Here is a 27,849-nt window from a genome sequence, read left to right on the forward strand (position 1 = left end):
TTCTCTGCAGCATATGCAGGATTGAGATGTTAGAGTGAAGCACTTTAGTTACCAGGATCTAGTAAGTGACCATCTCTCAGATCAGAGTGGAGTCTAAAAAAAAATAAGTCCTACCCAGCCTCAGATTCTAAAGTTGTCCGTAGGTGGCTGTTGGTAATAATCTGTAGATTTAGGTGAATCAAAAAATTGTTTCAGTGTTTGGACAGCGTGCCCACCAACCTGGGTCACTGTGCCTTTCTGGGGAGCTTGTTAGAGGGGCCTCTGTGGCCCCGCTTCTAGAGAGTCTGCTTCTGTAGGGTCTAGAGGCCGCCTTTAAATACCTCTAGGTGCTTCTAATACAGGTGGTCTGGGAGCCACGCTTTAGAGGCGGAACCACCAGCTGGAGTGGGGAGGGAGGAAGGGCGGGCAGCCAGGAGAGGCCCTGAATGCCGACTCTGAAGGGCTAGAACCCGTTGCCTGGCAACCCTCACTCTCGAGGCCTACTTGTCAGGTTAAATAATCTCTTCCATCAGCTGGAGTGTAGACATTAGCCTAGTAAGTCGCCTGTGTAATGAGGTGGACCCTCCTGAACCACTAAAGTGCAGGTAGGGACCCAGGTGACTTTCTACAACCTGAAATCCCAGCTCCTTCTCCAAAAGGCTGACTGAGAGACACTCACCAAATCAAGCTGAAGTTTTATTTAACATGTAAAAGAAACAATTCTTGGGAATGCTGACGAATAAAGCAAACGGATACAGTGCTCTCCTCCTGCCAGTTAGCCAGCCTGTCCGCGTAGGGGACAACAGACGGTACTCAAGTGCTGGCACAATTTCACAGTAGTTAAGTGTTGGGTCATCTGTGCCTAGGTGATGTAGTGATTCTCCGTGTGTGATCTTGGTTCTGGGTTTACACCTTCACTGGGCGTGAACAAGGGCTCCTGCTCCTTGGCCATAGCCAAATCCCTTGGGCCCAAAGTTCTTTGCATAGCATCCTACAAAAGAAAGGGGAGAGACAGTGGGAGACCATTAAGTTTTGCTAGCATTGCTTAAGACCCACAAAACGACACAAACCCTTGTAAGTCTAAAAAAAAAAAAAAGTTTGCCGTGACCCAAAGAGTTGAACTTATTTAAGATCTAGAACGAAGCGATGTATTAAAGATCTCAGAGCCGCAAACATAAGTCCAAACATTTTGATTCCCCAGTATTCGGCTCATGGTCCTACTTGAGTTACAAGCATAAAAAAATCGGGCCGAGCAAGTTACAGATTTGTTACCTTCACAGCTTCATATGCTCTGCTGAAAACAGGTGAAAAAAGACTCCATACTGAGGGTTTTTTGTCTGATCTTCTGGGGAGTTGGACCAGAACATGGCTTTATTGCATCCTCCCAAACTGTTCTGTGGGTCTCTGCTACCTGAAGCACCTCAAGATCCTCTATTTTCAAATAGTGGCAGTCTCACCTTTCCCCACTGCCAGAGCTGGGGTCTTTTTTGTCTTTAAATGCTGGTGACATTTCGTTGACCCATGACCAGTGTGGGATACTCAGATGGGCGTAAACACATAAATTAATTTACCTTTACAATAGATTTCACCTTCTTTCTCAGTCAAAGTTGTTGATTCGAGACTCTTCCCACACTTGGCACACCGGAAACAGTTTTTGTGCCAGGGCTGGAAGAGACCATTGAGGCAGTCTGAGAGCCCGGGCTCCTGCGGCGCGGCCCACCAGGCCCAGGAGTAGCGAGGCCCCGCCCCGCCCCTGCACCTGCACACAGGCACCTGCACGCTTGCTCGTGGGCAGGAGGGCCAGGTGCCGGCTGCACGGGCCTGGACCGAGGCGCCCCTGGCAAGGGCTGCTCCCCGCTCCGCGGTGGGGGCCATACGGAGAAAGCACCTGGGCTTCCCAACACTTGGCATCACCCGGCAGGTCCGGGGTTCGGGGCGCCCCGTCTGAAAACAGGTTTCTTTCAAGCAGAGAGGTTTGCCGAGTGAGGGCACTGCTTCAAGACGTCAACGACTCGGGTGGGAAATCTAAGACCCGAATCCAAGGGGCTTGTTTAGTCCTGGAAGGGAGCCGGGGGTGGGGGGGGCAGGGGGACCCAGACCCTACCTTCCCGGCTCCGATGATCTTCTCGGCTGCGTACACGGCGTCCCCGCAGCGGGAGCACTTCTCAGCGCCTCCGAATTTCTGAGCAAACTTAGAAGTGTTGGGGTTCGTCGTGGGCCTGTGAGGCGGCGCACTGGGGGGGGACACAGCAGGGCTTAGTGGCGGTGACCTGGTGCCAGGCGTCCCGCCCCACCGGCCGGCAGTCGCTGCTACCCAGGCTCCTTGCGGTAGGTTAGTGACGGGCAGGGACCACGGTGGGGGTCCCTGAGGTGGGAGGTGCGACTCCAGCGCTCCCTGCTCCCTCGGAGGAAAAGCTTGCACCGAGGTCCCTCTCTGCCCGGTGCTGCCCGAGGTCCCTCTCTGCTCCGTGCTGTTTGGGTCCCTTCTCTCCAAGTCCCCGGAAACCCGGTTTTCCCCGCTTTCTTTCATGAGCTCCCCCTTCACTACACAGGGGTGTCTACTCCACAGCGTGAGGGCTCGGACACCGGAAGGTCAGAGGACAGCGGCACGTGGCACAGGTGTCCCGTTTCTCTCGTTGGAAAAACAGGGTTTTTTTTCCTGATTATAGTTTGTCACATACGTTTTTAAAATAAAATGTTCCTTTATAAATGCTGCCTTTTCATAAAACAACGTATTCCAGCGCTCCACCTGTGCCTTCATACGTTCACCTTCGCTGAGTCACGCACCCCGCGTGAGGCGTTCCGTGTGTGGCATTTATGGAACCGTGTTCGCCGGGCTCACCGGAAGCCTCATTCTGCGCAGCAGATACCAGCGCAGTACTGGCCCGTGTATCAGGGTTCCCAGTCGCCCCTAATGTATGCATTTTAAAAAAAATTCTACAACCTATTGTGTATACTCCCCCCCCTTTTTTAAAAAAAAAAAGATTTTATTACTTATTCGTGAGATAGAGAGGCAGAGACCCAGGCAGAGGGAGAAGCAGGCTCCCTGCGGGGAGCTCGATGGGGGACTCGATCCTGGGACTCCAGGGTTACACCCTGGGCTGAAGGCAGATGCCCAACCGCTGAGCTCCCCGGGCGTCCCTACTTCCCTTCAAGAGTGATCTTTAGAAGGTGTTCACCGGGATACTCATCATTTGGATTAGGAGTCTCCCAAGAAAAATTTCCAACACATCTTGTTAATAAGAACTTAGTGGAGATCATCTCCCGTCTCCGAGCGAATGACCCAGGAGGCTGCAGATGACTAACCCCACGGCTCCGATGGGACGTAACTCGCTGGCGAGCCAGGGGATCCGGATGGCGGGGAGTCTGAGCTGAAAAGGGCAGTCCCGCCTTGGAACGTTCCTGCCCACCCAAGGCCGCTGCCTCCCCCGGGGATCCCGTGACGATCTACGGTCCCCATGTGCCATCGGCACCACGGCCCTAAAGGTGCTCCAGGCCAAGGCGCTCCAGTCACGAGCCGTGGCTTCTGGAAAAGGAATCCTCCACATCTGGTCCTCGTATGTGGCCAGGCCAAGCCGGGGAGGCGGCAAGGGCACAGGTGGCCGGGCCAGCACAGGGGGCTCGCCAGTTACTGGAGAAGGTGGAGAAGTGGGCGGAGGGCCCACTGGTCTGCAACTTTAAGACCATAACTTTTGGGGTTACGGATGTATTTGGTTTCACTGGGGGGAAGGTGTCTAGGTAGATGTGTTTTGAAAGACTTGAAATAAAATCTCGGAATACAAGAATGGATCTGAACAAGCTGGCCAGGAGAGCAGAACAAGAACAATGGACTTTTAACAAAGACCACGGTAAGCCGGGCTGCCATAGGCGATGGCACGCAGCACGGAGTCAGCCCCATACAGGTGCACGACGGGGCACCAGGGCTCGGGAAGTCTGAGTGTGGAAAAGACCCGAAGAATGGACAGGTGGGCCCCCATGTAGGGGAAAGAGCACAGGTGTGGGCGCCAATGGACACGGGGTCAGATCCTGGCTGTGTCACTTCCCTGTGACCGGAGCCTCAGCGTCCTGTCTGTAGAATACAGACGACAGTATCTACAGAGGTGCTGTACGGATTACGTGTAATGAACATAACCGTTCCACAGGCAACAGGCGCTAAGGATTATTTCAGGCAAACCCATGATGCACCGTGTTTGAGACGGTCAGCTTTGGGGTTACACCAGGTTCCTTTCCAGCCTCTACAGTTAAGCAGCAACGTGACTGTAGACAAATCACTTAATTTTCATTGTTTGAATTTGTTAAGACAGGAAAACCTACGCTGTCAGGTTGCGAGGATTATATGAGGTAACGTGTTGGCATTGCATGGCGGCCAGCTCACAGAGCGTGATTAATGGTCTTGTCCAACAAAAGGTCGTCTTGTTGGAATATTATACCAGTTTTGGCTTCTTTGATATAAAACGTTTGTGAAAAACGTGAAGTTCAAAAGAGTGAGTCATTGGGCCAAAAATAGGAATTAAGAGGGAATTGCAAATGAAGAAATTATGTAGCCTGAACATGAAATACAAAGTGAAGGTTGGCAGAGTTAGCATCTTGCTATTTAGGTACTGGAACCTTTTAAAATTTAACACTGGGCAGCCGGGGTGCCTCAGTGGTTTAGTGCTGCCTTCAGCCCAGGGCCTGATCCTGGAGACCCTGGATCGAGTCCCACATTGGGCTCCCTGCATGGGGCCTGCTTCTCCCTCTGCCTGGGTCTCTGCCTCTTTCTCTTTCTCTGTGTCTCTCATGAATAAATAAATAAAATCTTAAAAAAAAATTTAATACTAGTCTCTCAATCAAAAGCAGGAAATAATTCCAATTTTTAAGTAAGAGTTTTTAGGTTAAAGTCCTTGCTTGGTGAAGTAGCCTGAGGTGGAAGGAGTGGTGAGTGGCCAGGACTTTTCACTGACTGCTTCCCTGCAGGTGACCGGGTGTTCATGACTCAGACCCTGCCTTTCTGTCTCATCTGATGCCTGCCCCCTGGTCTGGGGTAAATGTAAGCCACGTGCTTCTGAGAACAGGGCTCCTTGATACACTGGGAACTGCTGTCAGTGGAATAATCAAGGATTTTTTTTTAGGTCCCAGGCCTGTTCTTTTCAAGCTTACAGAACAGTCTCTTGTTGATACTAGAAAACTGGCACAACTGGGCTGACTAGAGCCAGCCCTGGGCGGTGCCCCCCCCCCCCCCCCCCGTCCCCGGGGCAGGCGCCCACCTCTCGGGCTTGATGCCCAGCCTCTCGCCGCGGTCGGTGCTCAGCGTGCCCGCGCCCTGCCCGTAGCCGTAGCCCTTGGGCCCGTACTTCTTCCCGTAGCATGACCGGCAGTAGATCTCCTCGTCGTGAATCGCCACCGTCGTGCTGTCCAGGTTTTTCCTGCAAACCACTGCGGGGAAGAGGTCAGGGAGGTCAGGCCTTCAGGGGCGCTGCGCGGCCCTTCTCCTGGGGACGCCGAGGCTGGATGCTGCCCCCTGGTGACCCGGGGGGAGGGGGGGCCGGTGCACCGGGAGGGGGGAGGGGAGGAGGGGGGCCGGGTGCACGGGGAGGGGCGGTAGGCCGGGTGCACCGGGAGGCGGGTAGAGGGGGCAGGTGGGGGAGGCTGGGTGCACGGGGAGGCGGGGTGGGGTGGAGGGGGGACGAGGGGGGGCCGGGTGCGCGGGGGGAGGGGGGCTGGGTGCACGGGGAGGGGGGTAGGCCGGGTGCACGGGGAGGGGGAGGAGGGGGGGCCGGGTGCGGGGGGGGGGGCGGGAGGGGGGAAGAGGGGGAGGGTGCACGGGGAGGGGGGTAGGGAGGGGGAGGCCGGGTGCACGGGGAGGCCTGGGAGAGGCCATGGGGAGGCCGGGTGCACGGGGCGGTCACGCAGTGCGGGGGGGGGGGGGGGCGGGGGGGCGCGGACTCACTGCACAGGAAGCAGCAGCGATGGAAGCTCCTGCCGTCACACTGCACCTCCTCTGCGTGGTACACGGTCCCCCCGCAGGCTGCGCACCGGTTTCCACCTCCCCACACGGGCATCCTGCGGGAGAAGGGCTCATCAGGGAGAAGGGCCCCCACCGCCCGGGGCGCCGCGCGGTAGGGGCCGAGCCCGCAGCGCGTCCCCCCGCCCGCCCTCCGGCCCATCCTCCAGCCCATCCCCCCCACCCCCGTCCCACCCCCCTCTGCCTGTCCCGACACCCAAGGACCCGGGACCGGGGGCCCCAGGAGCCCTGAAGGCCGCGGCGGGGCCTCCGGGAAAGCCGGTGCCGGAACCCCGTCCCCCTTCTGGTCCCACGTCCCCCCAGATTCCTCCAGGGAAGCGACGTCCCTTTCTAGGCCCACGGGCTTTAGAAAAGTATTTACTAACATGTGGTCTCCTAGGACGGTCCACCAGGCCTCCCCAGTTCCTGATGAAATTCAGCTGAGAATTTACAGACTTTATCATCTTTTAAAGATTTGATTATTTCACTCCTGAGAGAGGCAGAGACACAGGCCACAGGCCGAGGGAGGCGCAGGCCCCACGCAGGGAGCCCGACGCAGGGCGGATCCTGGGATCCCGGGGTCACGCCCTGAGCCAAAGGCAGAGGCTCAAGCACGGAGCCCCCAGGCGTCCCATAAAACCTTAATTTTACGTCCCAACAATCAAGAGCATGATCAGGGGACCCATCCTGTTGAACAGCATAGAATCAGAGAATTAACCTGTACTTGGAAATTAAAACCAGGAAAAAAAAAAAAACGGTCCTTTACCAGAAAGTTTGAGAAACACTGGTGCAGATGGCACGGACCCCACCCTCAACTCCAGGGCAATGAGGCCGCTGCTTCCTCCGCCCTCTCCCCAGTGCCCTCACCCCAGTGATCGCTGGGAGAATGGGCACACGACCCCGAGGCAGGTCAGTGAAGTTTAAGACCGGGCTTTGGCTTAGGACGGTGTGGCTGCAGGGGTGGATACGCTGGCCGCTGTCTGACCATCGTAAGAAGAGCCTAAGACTGAAGCCAGCACAGAAGAAAAGGGACAGACGAGGTTCAGACACCTTGCAGCTGTGTCTCGCCCCACCCCGGGCACTACGGGAGCCACTGAGTTGCCTTCTGAGCCTCCTTCCGTCTTCCGATGGGGCCCAGGTAATTCCAAGAATCTGCAAAAGTCACAGCCTCCCGTAAAGGCCTCCCGGGAGGATGGGCAGCAGCACCGGACCAGGCCTGCAGGCTCTCCCCTAGGAGCGGCATACACCTCTGACCCCCTTCCCTGGACACAGGTCGCCACTGTTAGCATCCGCAGGGAAATCTGAGCCTCACTGTGCGCCCTCGGCCACAAAGCCTGGCTCCAGCGGCCTGCGCTGGCTTGAGCCTGCACTGCGATTAGGGATACGGGCTTTACCCCACGGCTCCCGAGTTACCAGAGTTCTGGAATGCTCAGAGATGCCACAGACATCTGCCGGAAGGACCTCGTGATTCCAGGGGAAACCTAAAACCAAATTCAGGCCTGTAGGTAACGGCGTTGCGATTATTTAAAACTGGATCCCACGGATCAACAGCCCAGCTGGCTTTTAAAATACCTGGTTATTGTCAAGGCGTTTCTCAGGAAGTGTACTATTCGACGTCAATGTGTATTTTCTATGTTCACACCTGTTTACCTCGGTGCCATCCCCAATAAGGAACCAGATCTCCATCAAGGCTAATGCCCTCTTGGGTTATCTCCGAATAGCATTTGAAAATATACTTTTCGAAAACTCATCACTTTATGTTATTCTCCACTAAAGAGCAGTCTGGACTTTTAAACAGGCAAGATCTCTCCTTTATGTAATTCACGGTTACTTGAGTTCACTTCTTGTAAGTCAGGTCCGATTTGTACCGCGCATGCCACCCCAGCCAAATGAGTCACTTTTCAGGAAATACCCATCAAAGGGCCGCACCATTCAGCCTACTCTGTTAACAGCTTCTTCCCCTCGAGGGCGGGGACCACATCTCTGTCTCCCCCATTCCACCTACCAGAGTCCTTGGCACATGTCAAAGTGACTTCTATGGTTTTAAGGAATTCTCCCTTTTGCAATCGTCCGTACAATTCCCAATTCCATCTTATGCTTATCAAGACGGAGGCAGCACTGGTCTACTTCTCCTTGTCACATTTTTGGATTCTAAGTAAAAAAATTCTAAGTAAAAAATTTGGATTCTAAGTAAAATTCCCAAGTCCTTAACTCTCTAAAAGCTCCACCGGGGTTCAGGGCTTTCCTGAGGATTTCTAAATAACCCTCCCCATGGTCCAAGCCGATGGTGTAACAGAAGAGCCTCCTCGCAAAGCTTCGGCCGGGCGTGTGTGTGGTTCCTTATGTTGGATACCAGGGGGCTGGGTGTTCCCTGCAGTATGTCTGGAATATTTTCGAATGGAAAGAAAGGAGGGGAAGAAGGGAGGGAGGAGGGCTGGCTTGGATGGATGTGGCTTAGCAGCACTGTGAAAATGGTTGTGCGACCTTGGCCTTCGTTTTCTCATCCGTAAAATAGGGACGGGTAGCTCGCTACCCAGCAGATGCTGTGAAGGTAAAGGGAGGTAAGCGAATGTCCTGGCCCCGTCGCTGTCCCTCCTGCCCTCAGTCTTCCAGCCGGCAAACCCGCTGCAGAAGAGCACGGCTCCCAGTGACAAACAGGCTGGAGAAAAGACTCAGCTGACTGGTCGCGCGTGGATCTTCCCGGGGTGGGAGTGGGGGCGATAAAACACACTGCAACCATCCTGAGGGTTCCCTTCATTTTGAAATGAAGTTCAAATTTACACTCTTAGGGTGACGCTGACGGACGTCTCCTGACTTTGGATGATCTTCCATGTGTCACTCCTGGCTCTGCTGTGCAGAGACAACAACTGTGAAGCTTTGTGGCTCCTATGAGCCTCGGGCCGCATCTCTGCATGACGGCTGTCCCGCGTCCCAGCAGTGGATTTGCACTGAGCAACCCGGGCCGCGTGTGCCCCAGGCCTGTGCGTTCGCTTGCGGAACGGTGACAGGAGGCCTGGAATCCCACCTGACACACGTCTCGCACAAGAGGCCAAACACAGGCTTCTTCTCGGTTTCTCAGTCTGTTGGGAGTTTTTCAAGGTCTGAGGGAATTCTAATGCCAAGCGTTAGATTAAAAAGCTTGCTTTACATCTGAACCCCCTGATGCAATTTCTTTTTGCTGCTTCTCCCCAGGCAAAGACACCACCCAAAATTTCATGAGACTCACCCCTAGGAGAAAATGACCATCATCCACATCTGAGTCACCTCGTGCTAAAGTTACCTCATTCCCTAGATAAGCAACGGGAGCCGCAGAATGACCACACGGGTCATTCCCATGCCACCTGTTCTGCATTTACTGTCTTATTTTAGATTCTAAGTGTCTTGAATCTGTGAATCCAGAGTCTACACGTCACCACTTAAGAGTTTAAATTATTCGCTCCGATACTAGAGGCTTGGAGTGAATCGGGTCTATGAACCCAGATCCTAAATACTTCCAGAAGCTTTGACATTTTCTTACTACATACAGGGTTTGGTTATGACACTAGAATCGGGCTAGAATCCAGTCTCCTGAAAGGGACATCCATCATAAACTGGCTTCATCCTGAGGCCCATCCGGCGGGGTCACTAAAGATCATGTAAATGAGTAGCCTGGTCCTGAATTACAGTGATTTTTTTGCAGGATCAGAGAGTTGTAGTTTGGTCGGAGATGAAGCTTTCCTCTGAGCCCATTCTAAAAATGTTTCGGTCTGCTCCCCAGGCCATCTGGTTAGCCCGCCTCCCTTCTCTAGGGGATACGCCGACCAGGAGGGGCTTCAGGGCTCAGGGCTCAGCCCCGGTCCCAGCGGCCCCTTTTGCCCTTTTTGCCGGAGCCAAATCTCCAAGGCCGCGCAGCCTCAGGCCGCAGCCAGAGCATGAATTTGGGAGTCGACACAGCGTCATTTCCTTCGTCTGTGAGGTGAGGATAACGTGCCTTCCTTACAGTTATCAAGAGGGTGAGATGGAAAAAATGCTTGTAGGAGGCACCCCACGTACAGGGACAGGCTCCACAGGAAGGCACCCCACATCCCTCCCATCAGGGCAACTGGCTCTCTGCTCCCCCGAAATTCCCTCCTGTTCACAAGTGGGGGGGGCAGCTCCTGCCCCCCCGCGCCACGCTCTCCTGTGCGGAGGTTCCACGCGTGTGTGCTAAGCCAGCGTCTACTGAGCCGGGCTGGGGAGGGGCCTGCGTCGGGGACTTCTGCTCTGGCCGCAGAGCGATGCACTGCACGAGGATACGGGGACAGCGACCTGGGACGCAGAGGGGGCAGGAAGGGACCCGTCCTGGGCGCACCCTCCGCTTCCCCGGGCGATGGGCGATGCTGGGCTCCGGGGGCCGCAGCCCAAGGGTCTGGGTCCTGTTGAGGCTCCGCAGACAGGGGCGCCCGGGGCTCAGCGGCGGGGCTGTGCCCCAGGGTCCCGGGATCAGTCCCCTCTCTCAGCATCTCTCATGAATAAATACCATCTGAAGCCCCCCAGATGCCGCATGCAGAGGCCTGCAGTCTGGGGGTTCAGTGGGGAAGCAGGTGCCTAAGACCCCTGGCATGCAGGTGGGGCACGTGGACGGCGCCGAGGCTGCGCGGGAGGCCGCCTGCTGGGGTCCCTGGCCTCGTGGCCCCAGACACCCTATGTGATGAAGGGTTGAGACCACGTCGCCGCCCGAGACTCTCGCCCCAAGTTGCCTCATGACCCGTCGGCAGGAAGGCCCATCCGCGTCCCCTCCTGCCCGGCTCACCCCCAACCTGCTGCTTTCCCCAAAAAGCTCCCGACATTCCCCTCCACCGCCTCAGCCTGTCCTCACTGCAGAGGACCCCTCTTCTCGTCAGTTCTGTGCTCCCCTGAGCCTCCCATCAATGACTAACTGTACAGCCTCCTCCACTTAGCTCTGTAGCAGGGGCTCCAGCAAATTCCTGGATGCCACCTGCCAGACCACGTATCGCAAGCACAATGCAACTGGGCTGTCAGTTTGGTAACCCTGGCCCCCAGCACCTTCCACTGCGAGATACTTGATTATTCAAACAGTTTACTGTTTGTGTGATTTTTTACTAGTTCTGAGCTTAAACGATATATGGAAAGCATTTAGAAAAGTGCTTGCCACGTGGTAGGTAATAATGATTACAAATACTTACATACAACCTACTATATGTGTCACCTGTATTAAATAGTTTACTCATACTGCCTTATTTAACTCTCCTACTGAGCAAGGTAGACATGATCATTATACCCGTTTTATGGGTGGAAAAGCTCAGGTATAGAGACCTCAAATGGCTCGTAACTGAAACCAAAACAAAATTACCAGTTCAACTTAAAAAATCGACACCAGTAAAATTCAAATCAGCTATAGGGTTTGTTTCACTGATTTTTGCTAAAAGTAAACCACTGTTGGCAACACAGAGATAGTACTGACTTCCGTGGCTCTGGCATGGGTGCTTTTTATTTTTTTTATTTTTTATTATTTTTTAAAGATTTTATTTATTCATGAGAGACACAGAGAGAGAAAGAGGGAAGCAGAGACACAGGCAGAGGGAGAAGCAGGCCCCACGCAGGGAGCCCAATATGGGACTGGATCCCGGGACTCCAGGATCACGCCTTGGGCCAAAGGCAGACACTCAACCACTGAGCCACTCAGGTGTCCCCACAGGTGCTCTTTAAATTGGGCATTTCTTGTACTACATGAGGATTCGATTCTCTCTGGACTTCTCTCTTTCTGAAGTACTGTGACGCCACCATGAACCCTCTTTCCTATAGTGAACCAGGAAGCTATTTGACCCTAATGGAGTACATGGCATTTGTCCTTTTTTATTAGTGAAGAACAATTAGTAGTACTAATTGGCACAACCAGATAGTAAACAAAACAGCAAGGAACCTGATATCCTCTGCGAGTGATTCACAGCATAGTTCTATTGGCTCTTCCCCTTGACTGACACCAAAACTTAAAATTCTTCACAATCAGAACTTGTGCCAGGCTCCTCCGCCACCTAGTTTGAGAAAACTCCCAGTCGGGTGCTTGAACGGGGACCACAGATTCCTTGAAATACTGGGGACTGGTGAACTTAGTACCATGTACTTTATTTTAGGCACTTAAAAACCTTTTGAGGGCACCTGGGTGACTCAGTGGTTGAGCATCTGCCTCCGGCTCAGGGCGTGAACCCGAGGTCCTGGGATCGAGTCCCGCTGTTGGGCTCCCCGCGGGGAGCCTGCTTGTGTCTCTGCCTCTCTGTCTCTCATGAATAAATAAAATCTTAAATAAAATTAAAAAAAAAAAAAAGGCTCAGAGGTTTCACCGGACTGCCAGAAGCGTCCACCAGACAAAAACAGTTGAGTATCACCATTATGGGTTATCAGGGCCCCACGGGAGGCTAGAGACTCCCCACCCATAGAGCCCCAGGGATGCCATGCAAATACCAGCCCAGGAAATGATCCGGTCGGTGTCTTGAGGAAACCTGTGAATATCTGCAAAGGGAAGAAACCTCCCCCAGGCAAGGTCCAGTAGCTACTGCTCAGCTGGCTCTCGCTGGTGGCCATCTCCCCATCCGTGCAGCAAAGTTCATAATAGCGTCTAATGACAAGAAATCTCTCCCTGGCTGAGCTGGGCTCTGTTCACAGATCAAGATCAACAAGCCTCTGACAACCCCGCTGTACATGCCATTACATCCATTTTATAAGATGAAGTAGCCGAGGCTAGAGAGTAAAAGTAACTTGCCCAAGGTCATCAAACCAGTGGGTGCTGGAGCTGGCACAAGACTTGGGGACTGGGCAGTCCTGCCCTTTTCACCAGGCCAAGACTCCTCTCCTCGAGGGGAGGCCCATTTTATTTGATTTACCTCATTCTTGGCAGGAAAGAAAAATTAGAGGCTCCCATCTCCATGGTCAGTTGGTGGCAATACTGAGGCTAGAGCTAGGCTTCTAAAGCTCATTTATTGCCATCTCGTCTATTCTATGCTGACATTCTTGCTATTTTAGTGTATAATACAATTTTCCCCAAATCCAAGTTATTTTGCAAGTTCATCAGACCTCCAGTGAGTATTGCCTTCATCACAGTATTTAGCATATCAATATTTCTATCAATCAATATTTGAATATGTTTTGGAGGAATCCATTAAAAATTTATGATCGAAACCTTAGATGAAATCTGCTAATGTTATCTCCTGAGTTCAATTAAATATCTATCCCCTACAATTGCAATCTTACTCCTTCCTTTCTTCATTCAATTAACCAATACTGGCTCTGGTCCAGCTGTGCTCAAGGCACCCGGGCAAGTACTGTGAGTCTCAAAGACTGATGAGATGCAGACCCTGCCTCTTGTAACCTCTCCCTAAAAGAGCAAAGAAAACTAGAATCCAGAGTAGAAAGAACACAGAAATATTGATTAAGTACCAGCAGCGGTCGGCGGGAGAGAACAACGGTCCAGGACAGTGAGGGTGGACCGGGGCGCACTTCATAAGATCAGTGATGGTTTGGAATGCAGTTTTGAAATTCTGTGATTGCTTTGTAAACCCATCGGCCATCTCGGTCCTGAGAAATCTGAGTCAAATTATAGCCAAATGTGTGGTTGTCCTATTTGAATTCTTGGCATTTCCTAAGTAGAGCTTTCAAACAGGTTAATTAGAAAAGGACTAAGGAGACCCCTTTTACTGCCTGAGTTAAAAAATTACTACCCCAAACTACAAGATTGTCTCTACTGAAAGCACAAAAAAAGTGAAAATGTGCTTAGTCTGCAGACTGCAAATAAAACAGGTTAAACGTTTTGGGTAACTACTGAAACAAATGCCCTTACAGAAACGTCGGGGTGGGGCAGGGGGTTGGGGGGAAGGGCCGGAGGCAGGGCTGGGGGCAAGGGGTCTGGGTGGGGGGGCAGGGGGGTCGGGGGACCGGCCGGGGCAGGGGAAGGGCCAGGGGTAGGGATGGGGCAGGGGGGCCAAGGGAAGGGCCTGGGGATGGGCTCAGCAGGGGGGCAGGGGAAGGGCCAGGGGTAGGGATGGGGTAGGGATGGGGCAGGGGGGCCAGGGGAAGGGCCTGGGACAGGACCGGGGCAGGGGGGGGGGGCAGGGGAAGGGCCAGAGGTAGGGACTGGGGCAGGGGGGCCAGGGGAAGGGCCTGGGGATGGGCTTGGGCAGGGGAGCAGGGGAAGGGCCAGGGGTAGGGATGGGGCAGGGGGGCCAGGGGAAGGGCCTGGGGACAGGCCCGGGGCAGGGGGGGCAGGGGAAGGGCCAGGGGTAGGGACCGGGGCAGGGGTGCAGGGGAAGGGCCAGGGGTAAGGACGGGGCAGGGAAAGGGCCTGGGGACAGCCCAGGGCAGGGGGAGGGCCAGGGGTAGGGACTGGGGCAGGGAAAGGTCCTGGGGACAGCCCAGGGCAGGGGGAGGGCCAGGGGTAGGGACTGGGGCAGGGGTGCAGGGGAAGGGCCTGGGGACAGCCCGGGGCAGGGGGAGGGCCTGGGGATAGCCCAGGGCAGGGGGAGGGTCAGGGGTAGGGGAGCAGGGGAAGGGCCAGGGATAGGGACCGGAGCAGGGGGGCAGGGGGAAGAGCCGGGGGATGGGCCCGGGGCAGGGGGGTCGGGGGCCGCGGGCGGCCGGGGGGGGGGGGGGCAGGCGGCGCGCCCCCGCGGGGACACCCCTCCCCCAGGGGCTGCCGACGTGGAGCCGGCGGACGCGGGCGGCGCGGCTCGGGACCTGTTGCGGCGTCTGGGGGCCGCGCGCCCGCGTCGGGGTTTGCACCTGAGCCGCAGCGAGCCGGGACAAAGCCGGGGCGTGGGCCGCGGTCGGGCGGCCGAGGTCCCGCGCCGGGTGTCCCGGGGCCGCAGGGGAGGCTCGCGGCTCGGCCCCGGAGCCCCCGCCCCGCTCCCCCGAGTCCCGGGCAGCGCCCGCGGCGGCGGAGACCCCGGGCCGGGGGCGGGAGGCCGGGAGGGGGGCTCCCCCGCCGCCACTACTCACTCGAGTCGGGCGCAGACCGCGCAGGCCAGCGGCGCTCGCGGGACCGGGGGCACAGGGCGCGGGAGGTCGGGGCCGCGCGGCTAGCGCCGCAGCCTTTATAGACTCCCGGGGCGTGGCCTGCGTGCCGCCCCGCCCACCCCGAGGGCGTGGTCTCCGCAGCGCCCCGCCCACCAGGGCGTGGTCTGCGAGCCCACCCCGCCCCGCGCGTCCCGGACCCCTCCGAGGGCAGGGGCGCCCAGCGGGGGCCGCTCTCGGCTCCGCGGCGGCCTGGGCCCGGGGACAAAGCGCCGAGTCCCGCCTCTTCCTGCGGTTTCCCGCCGGCCTGGCGTCCGCGCCCCGCCCCGCCCCCTCCCCTGGGACGCGCAGAGACCGGGGCGGGGCGCGGAGGCTCCCCCCAGGCACTCGGGCCCCCCGCCCCCCCCACGGGATCTCCGCGGCGCACGCGAGCCTCTGCTCCCCTTGCCGGCTTCCGCGGATCCAAACCTTCCCGCTCCCAAAGAGCAGCGGGTCTCATCGACACGAAATAGATGACGTCACGAAAACGTGACGAATGAAAACGTCATTCCCACTCCCAGGAGTGCTGGAGTCGGGGGCGGGGGCGGGGGTGAGAAACCCAAACCCAGCCGGAGCCCAGGGTACCCAGGAGTCCGGATCTCATCCCTGAGCTGCAGGATGATTTATTGTTTTATTTTATTTTATTTTTTTTGAGATTTATTTATTTATTCACGAGAGACACAGACTGAGAGAGAGAGGCAGAGACACAGGCAGAGGGAGAAGCAGGCTCCGTGCAGGGAGCCCGACGTGGGACTCGATCCTGGATCCTGGGACCAGGACCTGAGCCACCCAGGCGCCCCGGATTTATTGTTTTAGGTGAAAACACAAGTAGACCACGTCTGGTTCCCGTTCTAGGCCTCCTGGTGACCCCGGGGCCAGACGCCATGATCCCTGAGAAGTGGTCTATGGCAGGATGGGCAGCTCAGAAGAGGCTGTCCCCGGACCCACCCCTCCAGGCGCAGAGCCAAGGGCCTTCCCCCAGGGACACTTGGCCTCTGGGGGGCTGGGTCGTCCTGTGTGGCGGGGGCCTGCTGTGCGCATTGTAGGGTGCCCCCAGCATCAGGCGCCAATATCACCCTTCCCTCCTTCGTAAGGGTCAAAACCAAGATGTGGCTTTGCCAAGTGCCCTCGTGGGGAGAGGGCAGAGGGCACCTGCTGAGGCCGCTGCCCCCCCCCACACACACACCTGCAGGACGGCTTGCAGAGCCGGCTCCGGCTGCTCGGCTGGGCCCAACCCAGGGTAAACCCATTAGGACAGCAGCCTACAGTGTCTGCCCCCCCCTCCCCCCCCCCCCCGTGCTGTGCAAAGACACAGGGTGCTGACACTTACGCTGCCTGATGTTGGGGCAGGAACCTGTAAGTACTGCAAAAGCTCATCTGCTCTGAGCTTTCCTACATCCACATTTTCAGGATTTCAGCTAATGTAAAAGTGACATGAGGCCTGGGGCTGACATGACCATTGGGTCCTCTGATTCCATATTCACTCTCGCTCCGTTGCTTACAGTACTTCTTTTTTTTTTTTTGCATAGGTTTCTGGAGTGTTTCTACTGAGTGAGACTGTGAACTTCGCCGCTGCACTGGTTTTCAGCAAACCATTGCCCCTTCTCTCCTACCCTTGGTTTCCTCTTGATGCCTCCCAGACCTGACCTGTTTGCTTTCTGATAGGCTTATGTCATCCCTACACCTCACAGGCTCATTCTACCATTTGAAGTTGGGCTTACTTCTAACCTGAAAGTGTTTCTGCTCTCTGATCCTACATATGTACTTGTCTCCGTGCACAGTGCGTCTGGGGATAATGTCCAACATCTGAATTTGAATGAATCGGTATTTGTATTTACTCATCAACATTTTAAAAAGTATTTTATTTCCCTTTAAACATTTCTTGAAGCTGTTGACTCTTCCTTGTAAATATTAAGAAATTATTTCAGATCATTAGGGAGAATGGTGCAGAAAGGAAGAGCATGGGCTTTGGAATCAAACACATGTGGTTTCAACATTCAGCTCTGCAACCTAGTAGCTCTGGGAGCTTGGCCCAATACTTGACTTCTTCGCACTTTTTTTTTTTTATATCTGTGGAATGATGATACTACACGATTCCTAGGATTGTTAGGAAGACTAAATCAGATTATGAATGTAAAATGCCCAGCAGAGCACCTGGCTCATGGTAAATTCTCAATAAATGATGGTAGTTATGTTAAGCAAGGCTATCTTGAAGTCCTTTTCTGCCTCAAGAAAGAAACAGAAACTGTGTTTTGCTGAGCGTTCATCTTATATTGTCTGCTGAAAGGTTTGGTAGTAAGACAGTATTTAAGTGTTTGCCAAAATAATTAAGAGCCTTCTGGTAGAAAGCAAATTGTGTGCCTGGGAAAGAGCTAGTGGGAGAAGAATAAGCCCTTCTGAATTCCATACAGGCCTAGTCTGTTTGACCCCTTCAATCTTACAAGAAGCAAAATTGAAGGTTAAATATGTCCAACGGGATGTTTCTCTCCCCGCCCCAGAAATGCACATTATACTTGTAAAAGCTCCTTCGTTCTCTGGAACCCATTAAACAATTTCAAAAGAAAAGTTCTTTGTCGAGGTCACTGTCCTAAGGCAAGTTGAACCAAGGTTGCCTTTCTTCATGACCTTGTGCTCAAGTTCAGATTTTTCAAATATTTTTATTATTTTTATTTCATGCTACTTTTTCTTAACAAAACTCTGAGCCAGATGAGTGTGAACATAAACATAGGGCCTCTTTGTTTTATTTAAGGCAAGGATTCTTTCCCAGAAGCCAGAGAGGCTATGGTGAAGAGGAATTTTTTGGTATATGTGAAATAAAGGAAAATATAAATTCTCACTTTGCTAATCTGCATGTTTAATAATTAATAATAATAATAATAATAATAAAAAGAAGCAGCTGTTCCATCTTGTTTCTTAGCCAAGATTTAGCAGCAGTGTTAGGAATTAAAAATTTCTCATCCTCAAACCGAATAGTCTGCGATGCATTTTCTGGCAGAGAAAAGAATCACATAAATTACATACGCTTAAATCTTGAAAGGTAGATTAGAATATCTTATTCTTGATATTTGTCATTGATGCTTTTTTTTTTTGAAACTTATCTGAAACTCCCATTTTGTTGTAACTTGCATCACTTCTTACCCTTCTTTCTCCAAAGAATACTATTTCCAGGGCACCTAGGTGGTTCATCAGTTAAGCATCCAACTCTTGATTTCCGTGCAGGTCATCTTAGGGCTTGAGATCCAGCCCTGTGTCAAGGGTCAAGAGTCAAGATTCTCTCTCTTTCTCTCTCCTTCTGCTCCTCCTTTCCCCCCTCACGCATGCGCAGCGTTCTTCTCTCTCTCTCTCTCTCTCTCTCCAAAAAAAGTTACTATTTCCTTCAGTGTTATGACTTCTGTTACAGGATTGTTGATTTTTGTCTCCTCTCAGAGCTTTTCCAGCTCTGCTTATACTTTCTTGTCGCAGCAGAGGTCTCCTAGCTCGATGAGGATGACAAGTCTAGTTGGCTTCATCCTCCAAGACACTGCTCGTCCGCCCTCTCTCAACAGTGTGAGCGCCCCGCTGCTCCTCTTTCCCTTCTCTCCCTTGGGTTGGGTGGGTAACCTCCCTGTCTTCCTTTGCACCCCCAACCACGGCCTACATACGCTCGGCCTACCTCCTCGGACAGGTTGCCTTTTCTCTCTTGTCCCCGATGTCAGAGGAAGAGGTGGTGGTTCTCCAACCCCTTGCGACGAATGTCTACTCTGAAGGTACCTTTGGTTCAGTTTTTCAGCATTCTCCATTACATTTTCTTGCTCTTCAATCTCTCCGTCTCGACAGCTTTCCTATTGCAAAACTGCTGTGTACCCCGTATCTTAAAAAGCTGGCAAGACTTCACCGCCTTTTGTAATAGGTAATCGAGGTGGCCCCCCAGCATCTCTTCCTTTTTCCCAGCAGCCTAGGCCTTTGTGTGGTTTTGGGGATGGAGTACTGGAGCCGGTCGAGGCCTTCCGGCCCTGGTTTAGGGGGGGTAGGGGTCGTGTGACCTAAACCTATCCTCTCAGAGTGAATCTCTGAATGCTGGGGGATGCGGACACAGAAACATGCTTACCTGTTCTGGAAGGTTCTGTGTGCCTACATGAGGCTCACAGTTGCTACAGTCGTTTTTGCTGGTAGGAAGCCTCCCTGAGGATGATTCGACACAGAGAGGACGGAGAAGTGGAGCTGGAGCTCTCAACAAAGCACTTAGGAAGTTTGTCTGCTGGCAGGATCTTTTCATTTCGGGAGCAAATGAATTCCCATTGTTGTTTATTCCATTTTGAGATAGACTCTCTGCTGCTTGCAATCAGGACTTCCAACTGATTGTGGTAGTTTAAAACCATGTCCACAAATTCTTTGATCATCGGGGAGAATTTCATTCTCCTCCCCTGGAGCAAGTGCTGGAGTTAGTGTCTTGCTTCTAGAAAATAGAGCAGAGTGTAGGATTCTAAGTAGACTTCTTTCTCTCTCATCCCTCTCACCCCCTTCTATTTCTGTCTCTGCCTCCCTCTCTCACCACTTGCTCTGGGGAAGCCAGCTGCCATGTCAGGAGGACACTCAAGGGCCTTGAGGGGGCCACAGGGTGAAGAACAGCCAACAGCTCGGAGAATTGGAGCCCTCTGCTAGCAAAACTACGAGTGAGCTCGCAAGGAGTTTCTACAGTCTTGTGAAGCCCGGCTGATGCTTTGCACCCTCGTGGGAGACTCTGAGCCTCTCCCCGTGGTCATCAGAGAGTCCCAACCGCTGGATCCGTTACCGTTTTTCAATCTTTACCCTCTCTGACCTCTTGGTTACAGGACAACATTGAGTAAGTATAGGATTGTGTGAGTAAGTAATGGAATCTTCTAAGGTCACATTTCTGAAGTTTCCCATAAATGTTAACTTCTATCTTAAGATGTTGTTCTGATGAGAATCAATTCTTAAAGTCACAATCACGAGGAAACGTATTGCTTCTCTCCCAAAATTTCACTGTGAGGAACAGAGTACACTAGAGGATATACGAAATATTTTTTTATTATCTCATTTGTGATAAGAAACACCAGCCACTTTCAGGAAAGTAAAATATAAATATTCCAGTTTTTTTAAAATATTCCAATTGTTAACAGAGTTTTGTTTTGTTTTGTGTTTTGCTACAGATTACATAAAAATAAATGTGTATTTATCCACCAAATTTCAAGGAAAACTTTTAGAATTTGTAATAGGGCTTAGCGAAGAATTTTGATTCTTTCCTCCGATCAGAAAAAGTCTTAAGTAAATTGGTCTAATTTGGGATTTAAAAATTAGCATTTGAGTCTATAGTTTATTTCAGATGTAGTTAAACTAGATGTCCATATGTATTTTGGTCCCTGACCAAAGCTCCAGAGAAAAATCTCATAAAAATTTCCACTTAAAACACCATTCATGTACATACATGTATGTATACATATATACATACATATATGTGTATATCCATATATTACATACATATATATGATGCTTTTGGGGAAAGTGATGTCAAGAACATTAACAGCGTTTTGGAAACAATGCACAATTGCTGTAATTGCTAGGCACTTGATTATTTATGGCATTTGCCTGCCAGGATTTTTCTGTAATGGTCCCGTATGGGAATGAAAGTCATTTGTAAAAGGAAACTTCCCTTGTAAAAGAAAATTTAAAAAACTGTCATGTTTCTGCATCTCTCACCTCGTAAGAAAAGTGTTGAGCTATAGGCAAAAGGTTAATACCTTAAAAAAAAAAGCTCCTATAAATTCTGTATTTATATGTTTATAAGGAAAGCTGACTTAGATTTTACTTTAAACATGATTGGCCTACCCCATTCCATAAAGGATTATTGGAATACCCAATTCCCATTCCTAATTCTTAAATAATGCCATGTGTTAAAAGACTCAAGTTTTTAATTTATTTGTCCCTGCGTTCACTTCAACAGAAGACTTGACGTGCTGAAGCAGAGCCGAACCCACGGCCTGTCAAGGGCTGGGTATGAGCTCACCTCTGTGTTTTCATGGACTTGCGAAACTATCAAGTCCTCTGTGGCAGGGCAGTGGGCTACCCTGGAGCGATTTTCGTCTCCTGTCCAAAATCAGCTGTTAAATCTTAAATGGGGAAGAGCCAAAGTGCACACACCATTGGCGGCTCTTCAAGCCGACAGCATGGGGAGCAACCCCAATAACAATAACCCTTTGCTGCAAATCCCTTGTGTGTCAAACATTTCTTCTGGTCCAAACAACAGCCTTTTTAAGGTCGGTATCTTTCTTTCCATTCTTCAGATGAGTAAAGTGAGCCTCGCGGAAAATGAGTAACCTGTCCCCCAGCCACGTAGTAAGTGGCAGAGCTTGGCCTCGGGTCCAGGCTGGATCAAGCCTCACACTTTCTGCTACCATATAGGGCCTTTAACCAAGAAGAGCAGGAAAGTACTTCGGCCCATGGTGCTAGGGACCAAGAGCTCCTGGGGCGCACGTCTTCTCCAGGCACAGCAAGGGGGACCCCCACAAGGGCAGGCGAGCTCCAGGCCCCGTGTGGCTGGGGTCAGGCCATGACATGAGGTGGCACCGCGGGTGAGCCGGTTGCGGGGACCCAGGGCGCCGGTGGCCGTGGGGTAGGAGCCGGGTGGACCCCGAGGAAGCCTAGGCACCGAGAAGGCCTCTCCCCTCTCCTGGAGCTCAGGCCTCCAAATGGGGGGGCCCCTTAGCTCCGAAACAACACACTTGGATTGGGGCACAACTGAGTTTGACCCATGACCTTTCTGGGGCGCAAGTGTGGCCTAGACGCCCTACGCGGGGTGCAAACGAGGCTCGGGGCCTTCCCTCCACCTCCATCCACCTGAGGAAACCGGTGAGTTATTTAACCTTTTTGAGCTTAATTTCCTTCTAGGTCTAGCCCCGATCACCCGGACCTTTGGCCCTAACCCCCGTGGCTCTACTAGCCGCAACGATGTATTACCGCCCTGTGTTATTTTGGCAGGACAGGTGTTCGCAGGTAGTTAGGTGCCCGATAGTTGCAGGTAACAGCTCCCGAGCGGAGCCGTGCAGCACCCAGGGCAGCAGAGCGGGCCTCCAAGTGCCCCCCGCGCCCTGCGGGTCCAGGGACACCCCTCTGTGCCCGGGCCGCCCCTCAAGGTCTGCTGTGCCACAGTCTGAGGGGGGCTTTCCGGCTCAGCCCCCGAGGACATGCCGTCCCCAACCGTGGGTGTCACCTCACTTGCCTTCCTGACACCTGCTTGGGGCATGGGTGCCCCCTCGGGGCCTGCTGAAAATCCACGGGTAATCAGACCTTCATCAGGGGATCCACTGAGATGTTAGCAGTGTTTGCTTTGATCAGAAGTGTAACTGCCTTGGGCCCAGGCCGTGACCCCGGGGGCCCGGGATCGAGTTCCCCATTGGGGCCCTCAGGGAGCCTGCTTCTCCCTCTGCCTGGGCTCTGCCTCTCTCTCTCTCTTGGTCTCTCAGGAACAAATAAAACCTTAACAAAAGAAAAGAAGTGTAACTATTCATTTCTCTATCTCCGCTCTCTCTACCATGAATATTACTTGCATTATGTTTTGCAAGAATGATGCTTCCCGCCTACGTTCCTGTGACTCTGCAGGCATAAGGTGCGGCCGCCTCTCGGTGTCTTCTGGCTGCCTGCTCCTGAGACACGCGCCCCAGAGCTACACCTTGGAGATCCTGTCGGAGAGCGTGTTGGATTTTTCTTCCTGACAGCGTGTATCTCATTGCCCATTATTTTTTTTTAAATTTATTTTTCAAAAGATTTTATTTGTTTATTTGAGATAAAGAGTGCGCACGGGCGAGAAGCAGGGGCAGGGGGCGGCAGCAGCGGGGCAGGGAGAGGCGGGTCCCCCCGGGCGGCGAGCCTGATGCGGGGCTCCATCCCAGGGCCCCGGCGAGACCTTGACTTGAGCCCCAGGCAGACGCCTAACTGACAGAGCCACCCCGGCCTCCACGCTGCCCATTGTAAAACGGTGCTAACTTCTCTTACGACGTGAGATCTGTGGGATTACGCAGTTCTCTTTTGTTTTTTTAATTTAAAAAAAAAAATTTATTGGAGTTCAATTTGCCAACATATAGCATAACACGCAGTGCTCATCCCGCCAAGTGCCCCCCTCAGTGCCCGTCACCCAGTCACCCCCACCCCCCACCCACCTCCCCTTCCGCCACCCCTAGTTCGTTTCCCAGAGTTAGGAGTTTCTCATGTTCTGTCTCCCTTTCTGATATTTTCCACTCATTTTCTCTCCTTTTCCCTTTATTCCCTTTCACTAATTTTTATATTCCCCAAATGAATGAGACCATATAATGTTTTTCTTTTTCCGATTGACTTAGTTCACTCAGCATAATACCCTCCATCCAGGTCCATCCACGTCGAAACACATGGTGGGTATTTGTCGTTTCTAATGGCTGAGGAACATCCCACTGTAGACACAGACCACAGCTTCTCTATCCATCATCTGTTGATGGACACCGAGGCTCCTTCCACAGTTTGGCTATTGTGGACATTGCTGCTGTGAACATCGGGGTGCAGGTGTCCCCGTGTTTCATTGCATCTGAATCTTTGGGGTAAATCCCCAACAGTGCAATTGCTGGGTCGTAGGGCAGGTCTATTTTTAACTCTTTGAGGAACCTCCACACAGTTTTCCAGAGTGGCTGCACCAGTTCACATCCCCACCAAAAGTGCAAGAGGGTTCCCTTTTCTCCACATCCTCTGCAACATTTGTGGTTTCCCGCCTTGTTAATTTTCCCCATTCTCACTGGTGTGAGGTGGTATCTCATTGATTTATATTTCCCTGATGGCCAGTGATGCGGAGCATTTTCTCATGTGCCTGTTGGCCATGTCTAGGTCTTCCTCTGTGAGATTTCTGCAGTTTTGTTAACAAAGATCAACCTGAATTGTAGGTCCTTTGGACGAAGATCACACAGCTGTGCACACGGCAGCGGTGGAACAGGAGGGATGAACCTGGGAAGGGAGGTGAGGGGTGGATAGGCCATGTAGGGCTTTGAACGCCACGTTAAGAAATAGGGACTTGGTTCAAATCTTATCTCCTAAAAAAAAAAAAAAAAAAAAAAAAAAAAAAAAAACACACATACACACAACTCTTATCTCCTCCAGAAAATACTAAAATATATTTCATCTATTGCTTAAAGATTCATTTTGAACTTGGAACTGCTTATGAGGTTTCTAAATCAGTAATTGGGATTCATAAAAATTCACTTAAATAATTTGCTTTATGTGGTGCCACAGAAAATGCTGTGAGCTCTGTAGGTGTTAGATGGCTACAGTGCCTTTCTTGTAAAAATCCTGAGTTTGATTAATGTCATTACTTAATCTAGTGTTTTTAAAGCACCTGCTATATGCAAGGTATTTTTGCTAGGCTTTGGGGGAAACAGCATGTAAAGAAAATTTCTCTTCTCCAAAGGCTTTATGGTTTAGTTACGAGAGTCTAGACATTCATAAAACCCTGCAACAAAGAGCATAATGTGAGACATATTACAGCAGGGGAACACGGGAGCCCAGGGGGAGCGGGCCCTGATACAAGGAGGTGAGGACAGACTTTTCTTTTGAAGGCATTGGGGAGGAAGGTGGGAGGGGAAGTGGGGCGTCATCAATGCGTTATCCAGCCAGTCACCTCTGGGAAATGGGAGCTTAGTCCTCCGGGGACACCAGGAAATGATATGGACAGGACCCCACAGTCATTCCACTCAAGTCGCAAGGAGATGAGGTGCTTTTTCACCAGTGTTATGGACTGGATGTTGTGTTCTCCAAAATTCCCATGTTGAAAGCTTAATCCCTTATGTGCTGGTATTGGGACATGGGGCCCCGGGAGGTAATTAGGTTTTGATGAGGTCATGACAGGATTAGTGTCCTTATAGGAAGAAGACGCCAGAGTGCTTGCTGTCTCTGTCCTCATGTCCTGTGAGGACACAGCAAGAGTCAACTGACTCCAACCAGGAAGAGAGCCTCACTGGGAACCAAAGCAGCTGGCCTCTTGATTCTGGACTTCCCAGCCTCCCAAACCATGAGCAATAAATCTCTGGGCTTCGGCCACCTAGTCCAGGCTATTCTATCACGGGGAGCTGAGCACATTAAAAGGACCAACTGCTTTCCATCAGTCTTGGAGCAGGGGGCTCTCTGGAAGGGGTTCTTTCTTTAGCGCTTCTGGCCCACTGAGCATGGGCAGGGCAGCCGGCTCCAGGTTTGGAGGGGGTTCTCAGCCAAAGACATGCAGCTTTTAGCAGTTGGAAGTCCACCTGCGAACCCTGCAGGTAAAGCTGGAGGTGTCTGGGTGAGAATTAGCAGCATCTTCTAGGAGGTGAATCCTAGAAGGGACATGAAAGTCTTCATACTTCGGGGAGGATGAAGTGTTTCAGCTGAGCCTTAAAGAGGTAGGATGTCAACAGACAGGCAGGAAGAAGCCACGCCAAACACATGGGAAAGCTGGAGCCTAAACCGGGAGAAGGCAAAGTTTGGGATACTTTTTTTTTTTTTTTTTTTTTTAGCACTCCAGGGAATTTATTCCAGAGAAATGAAAATTAAAAAAAAAAAAGCATTTACACAGCCATTACACATATGAAGGCACCTCTGCAGAGATAATAAAGATTTCTCAAATGTCTTCAATGTTGATTTTTAAAAGATTTGAGAGAGCATGCAGTGAGAGGGGCAGAGGGTAAGGGAGACTCTGAAGCAGATTCCCCCTGCCGCCGGGGCCGAGCCCCACCTGAGGCTCTACACCACAACCTCGAGATCCTGAAATGAGCCAAAATCAAGAGTAGATGTTTAGCTGACTGAACCACCTATGAGCCCCTCAAATGTTCTTAAGTGCAAAATCCATGCTGTGAACCCTTGTGGGTGGGAGGACAGCTGGGACACCCAGTCTACCTAGAATGGTGGGAGGCCTGGAGGGCCTGAAGGTGGGAACTAAGGTTGTGGGAGGGTGCCTGCAACCCCTTCCCATCCGGCGTGAGACAGGACTTCCCCGTGCACCCTTGGCCTTCAGGGTGCCGGGCTAAGTGCTGACTGGACCCCCGACCTACAGTGATGACACAGGACCCCATTGTGGGCGGAACCCTGGCGCCCCAGGGTTCCACTGCTGCCTGGTGCTACTCTGCATTCCCAGGCAGTGGGAAGCACTCGTGCTCTGGATCTGGCTCACAGCACCCGAACTACCCCACTCTCCTCAATACCCCAGTGTATAAACTGTAGGTGCTCTCACAGCAACAGGTCACAGGTGAGTAGAGTTTTCCCTGAACACCTCGGGTCACTGTGGCACCTCCCGGCTGGGTTCTGCAAACTGTTGCTTTATGGGGTGCTGGACATGGATGCAGCCTCAGATGTTTTCAAACACTACAGCAAGTTTTACAAGGACTATGGCGACATCATCAAGGAAACGTTAACTAGAGCAAGGCAGATTGACCGGAGTCATTGCTCCCAGATCCTGCTGCTGAGCCTCAAGCAGTTGTATACAGAATTGCTACAAGAACAGGGGCCCCAGGGCCTGAATGAGCTTCCAGCCTTTGGTGAGATGAGGGATCTGGCCCGAAGGTTTGCTTTGAGCTTCGGACCCCAGCAGCTGCAGATCCGTGACCTTGTGGTCACACTCCACAAGGAAGGCATCAAGTTCTCCTTGTCTGAACCGCCTCCACCTGGATCCTCCAGTCAGCCCCCAAACCTGGCCTTCCTGGAGCTCCTTCCAGAGTTTTCCCCCCGACTCTTCCATCAGGACAAGCAGCTGCTACTGTCCTACCTGGAAAAGTGTTCGCAGCGTATCTCCCAGTCACCTGCTTGTCCCTGGGGTCCAGTCACCACCTACTGCCACTCCCTCAGCCCTGTGGAGAACACAGCAGAGACCAGTCCTCAGGGCTGCCCCCGCTACAAGAAAAGGCGTACTGAAGGTCCCTCCAGGCGGCAGAGAGGATGTCTCTTCGTCTCAGGAAGAAAGCCTGCAGCTGAACAGCATCCCACCCACACCCACCCTCACCTCTACAGCCATCAAGAGGAGGCAGCCCCTGAGGGGGCTGGAAGAGGTGGAGGAAGAAGGCCGCTCAGAACGAGAGCTGACCCAGGGCCAACCTCTGTCAGGCAACCAGAGGTCAAGGTTCTCAAGTCCACAGCATTTCCAGACTCTCCTCAACCCTTCAGGTCCTGGTTTGGGCAACCGGCTGACCCGACTCAGCCTCATGGAAGAGGATGAAGAAGAGTTGGAAATTCACGAGTTAAGTGAGGAATGGCAAGAAACAGACAAGCACACTTCCCCCAGTGAGCTCGGGCTGGACCTTTTAGATTCTACAGAGCTAAACCTTGAGGATTTCTGACAGGACTCCATGCCCCTCCCCATTTCCACTCCCCACCTCAACGGGGAAAAGGCAAACAGGAGAACAGAGAAGAAGGAACCATTACTTCCAGGCCCCATCCTGGTCTTTGAAGGGAAGGAGAGTGGGCTGTGCCTTTCTAACCTAATGTTTCTCCTATGAGGTTGGGATAGAGAAGCCTTAGGCCCCGGCCTTCCTCATACTCCTGGCTCTGTCCCTGTGTGGAGAATGCCTTTTTCCTGCTGTGTCTGGAGGAGGTGGCAGCTTTACCTCAGTACTAGAGTGGCACTGCCTCCCTGTACTGAATAGAAAGAACCCAGTAGTTTCCTGTATTTTTGGAACAGCTTTCCCAGCTTCTTTTGTACCCTAGTGATTAGCTCAATAAACATGCTTCAGGCAAAAAAAATAAAAATAAAATTTAAAAAAATCAAGTAACTTCCTTACTTTAGGTAACGAATACGATTTCTGTAATTCTATTTTATTTGTTTTCCTCCTTGACAATATTTAATCCTTGGGTTTTCTGTCTAAAAAATTGCTAGTACCTTAATTTAAAAA

At 52.4% G+C, this 27,849-nt stretch overlaps 3 protein-coding genes across 3 annotated transcripts in view; 2 read left to right on the top strand and 1 right to left on the bottom strand.

Moving 5' to 3' along the window:
• ZDHHC17 (zinc finger DHHC-type palmitoyltransferase 17) overlaps nucleotides 1-17,033 on the top strand; it is a 111,702-nt gene extending 94,669 nt beyond the window's left edge. The window contains exon 17 of the mRNA XM_055341649.1: nucleotides 16,513-17,033. Coding sequence (XP_055197624.1) covers nucleotides 16,513-16,534 — 22 coding nt within the window. The 3' untranslated portion in view covers nucleotides 16,535-17,033. The remainder of the gene's footprint in view (nucleotides 1-16,512) is intronic.
• On the bottom strand, nucleotides 663-15,039 carry CSRP2 (cysteine and glycine rich protein 2). The gene is made up of 6 exons (XM_055341650.1): nucleotides 14,930-15,039; nucleotides 5,909-6,021; nucleotides 5,226-5,394; nucleotides 2,084-2,213; nucleotides 1,551-1,644; nucleotides 663-970 (listed from the first exon to the last, which is right to left on the bottom strand). The coding sequence occupies exons 2-6, from the start codon at nucleotides 6,018-6,020 to the stop codon at nucleotides 894-896; spliced, it is 582 nt and encodes a 193-aa protein (XP_055197625.1). The 5' UTR covers nucleotide 6,021; nucleotides 14,930-15,039; the 3' UTR covers nucleotides 663-893.
• Nucleotides 17,034-18,671: 1,638 nt separating the features above from the next.
• Nucleotides 18,672-27,297, top strand: LOC129520615 (cohesin subunit SA-3-like). The gene is given in 5 exon segments (XM_055341715.1): nucleotides 18,672-18,729; nucleotides 21,869-21,973; nucleotides 22,154-22,257; nucleotides 26,103-26,887; nucleotides 26,889-27,297. Coding segments are annotated over 5 exon segments (1,461 nt in total).
• The last annotated feature ends 552 nt before the right edge of the window (nucleotides 27,298-27,849 follow it).

This window comes from Nyctereutes procyonoides, unplaced genomic scaffold (assembly GCF_905146905.1).
Source record: "Nyctereutes procyonoides isolate TBG_1078 unplaced genomic scaffold, NYPRO_anot_genome, whole genome shotgun sequence".
Classification (NCBI taxonomy): domain Eukaryota; kingdom Metazoa; phylum Chordata; class Mammalia; order Carnivora; family Canidae; genus Nyctereutes; species Nyctereutes procyonoides.

Excerpts from the sequence above, each read along its gene's own strand:
- CSRP2 (XM_055341650.1), bottom strand. The coding sequence starts at position 6,020 with ATGCCCGTGTGGGGAGGTGGAAACCGGTGCGCAGCCTGCGGGGGGACC. Across the intron at positions 1,645-2,083 it reads AGATCATCGGAGCCGGGAAG|CCCTGGCACAAAAACTGTTT; the intron begins GTAGGGTCTGGG and ends GGTCTCTTCCAG. Across the intron at positions 971-1,550 it reads AGGTGAAATCTATTGTAAAG|GATGCTATGCAAAGAACTTT; the intron begins GTAAATTAATTT and ends TTTCTTTTGTAG.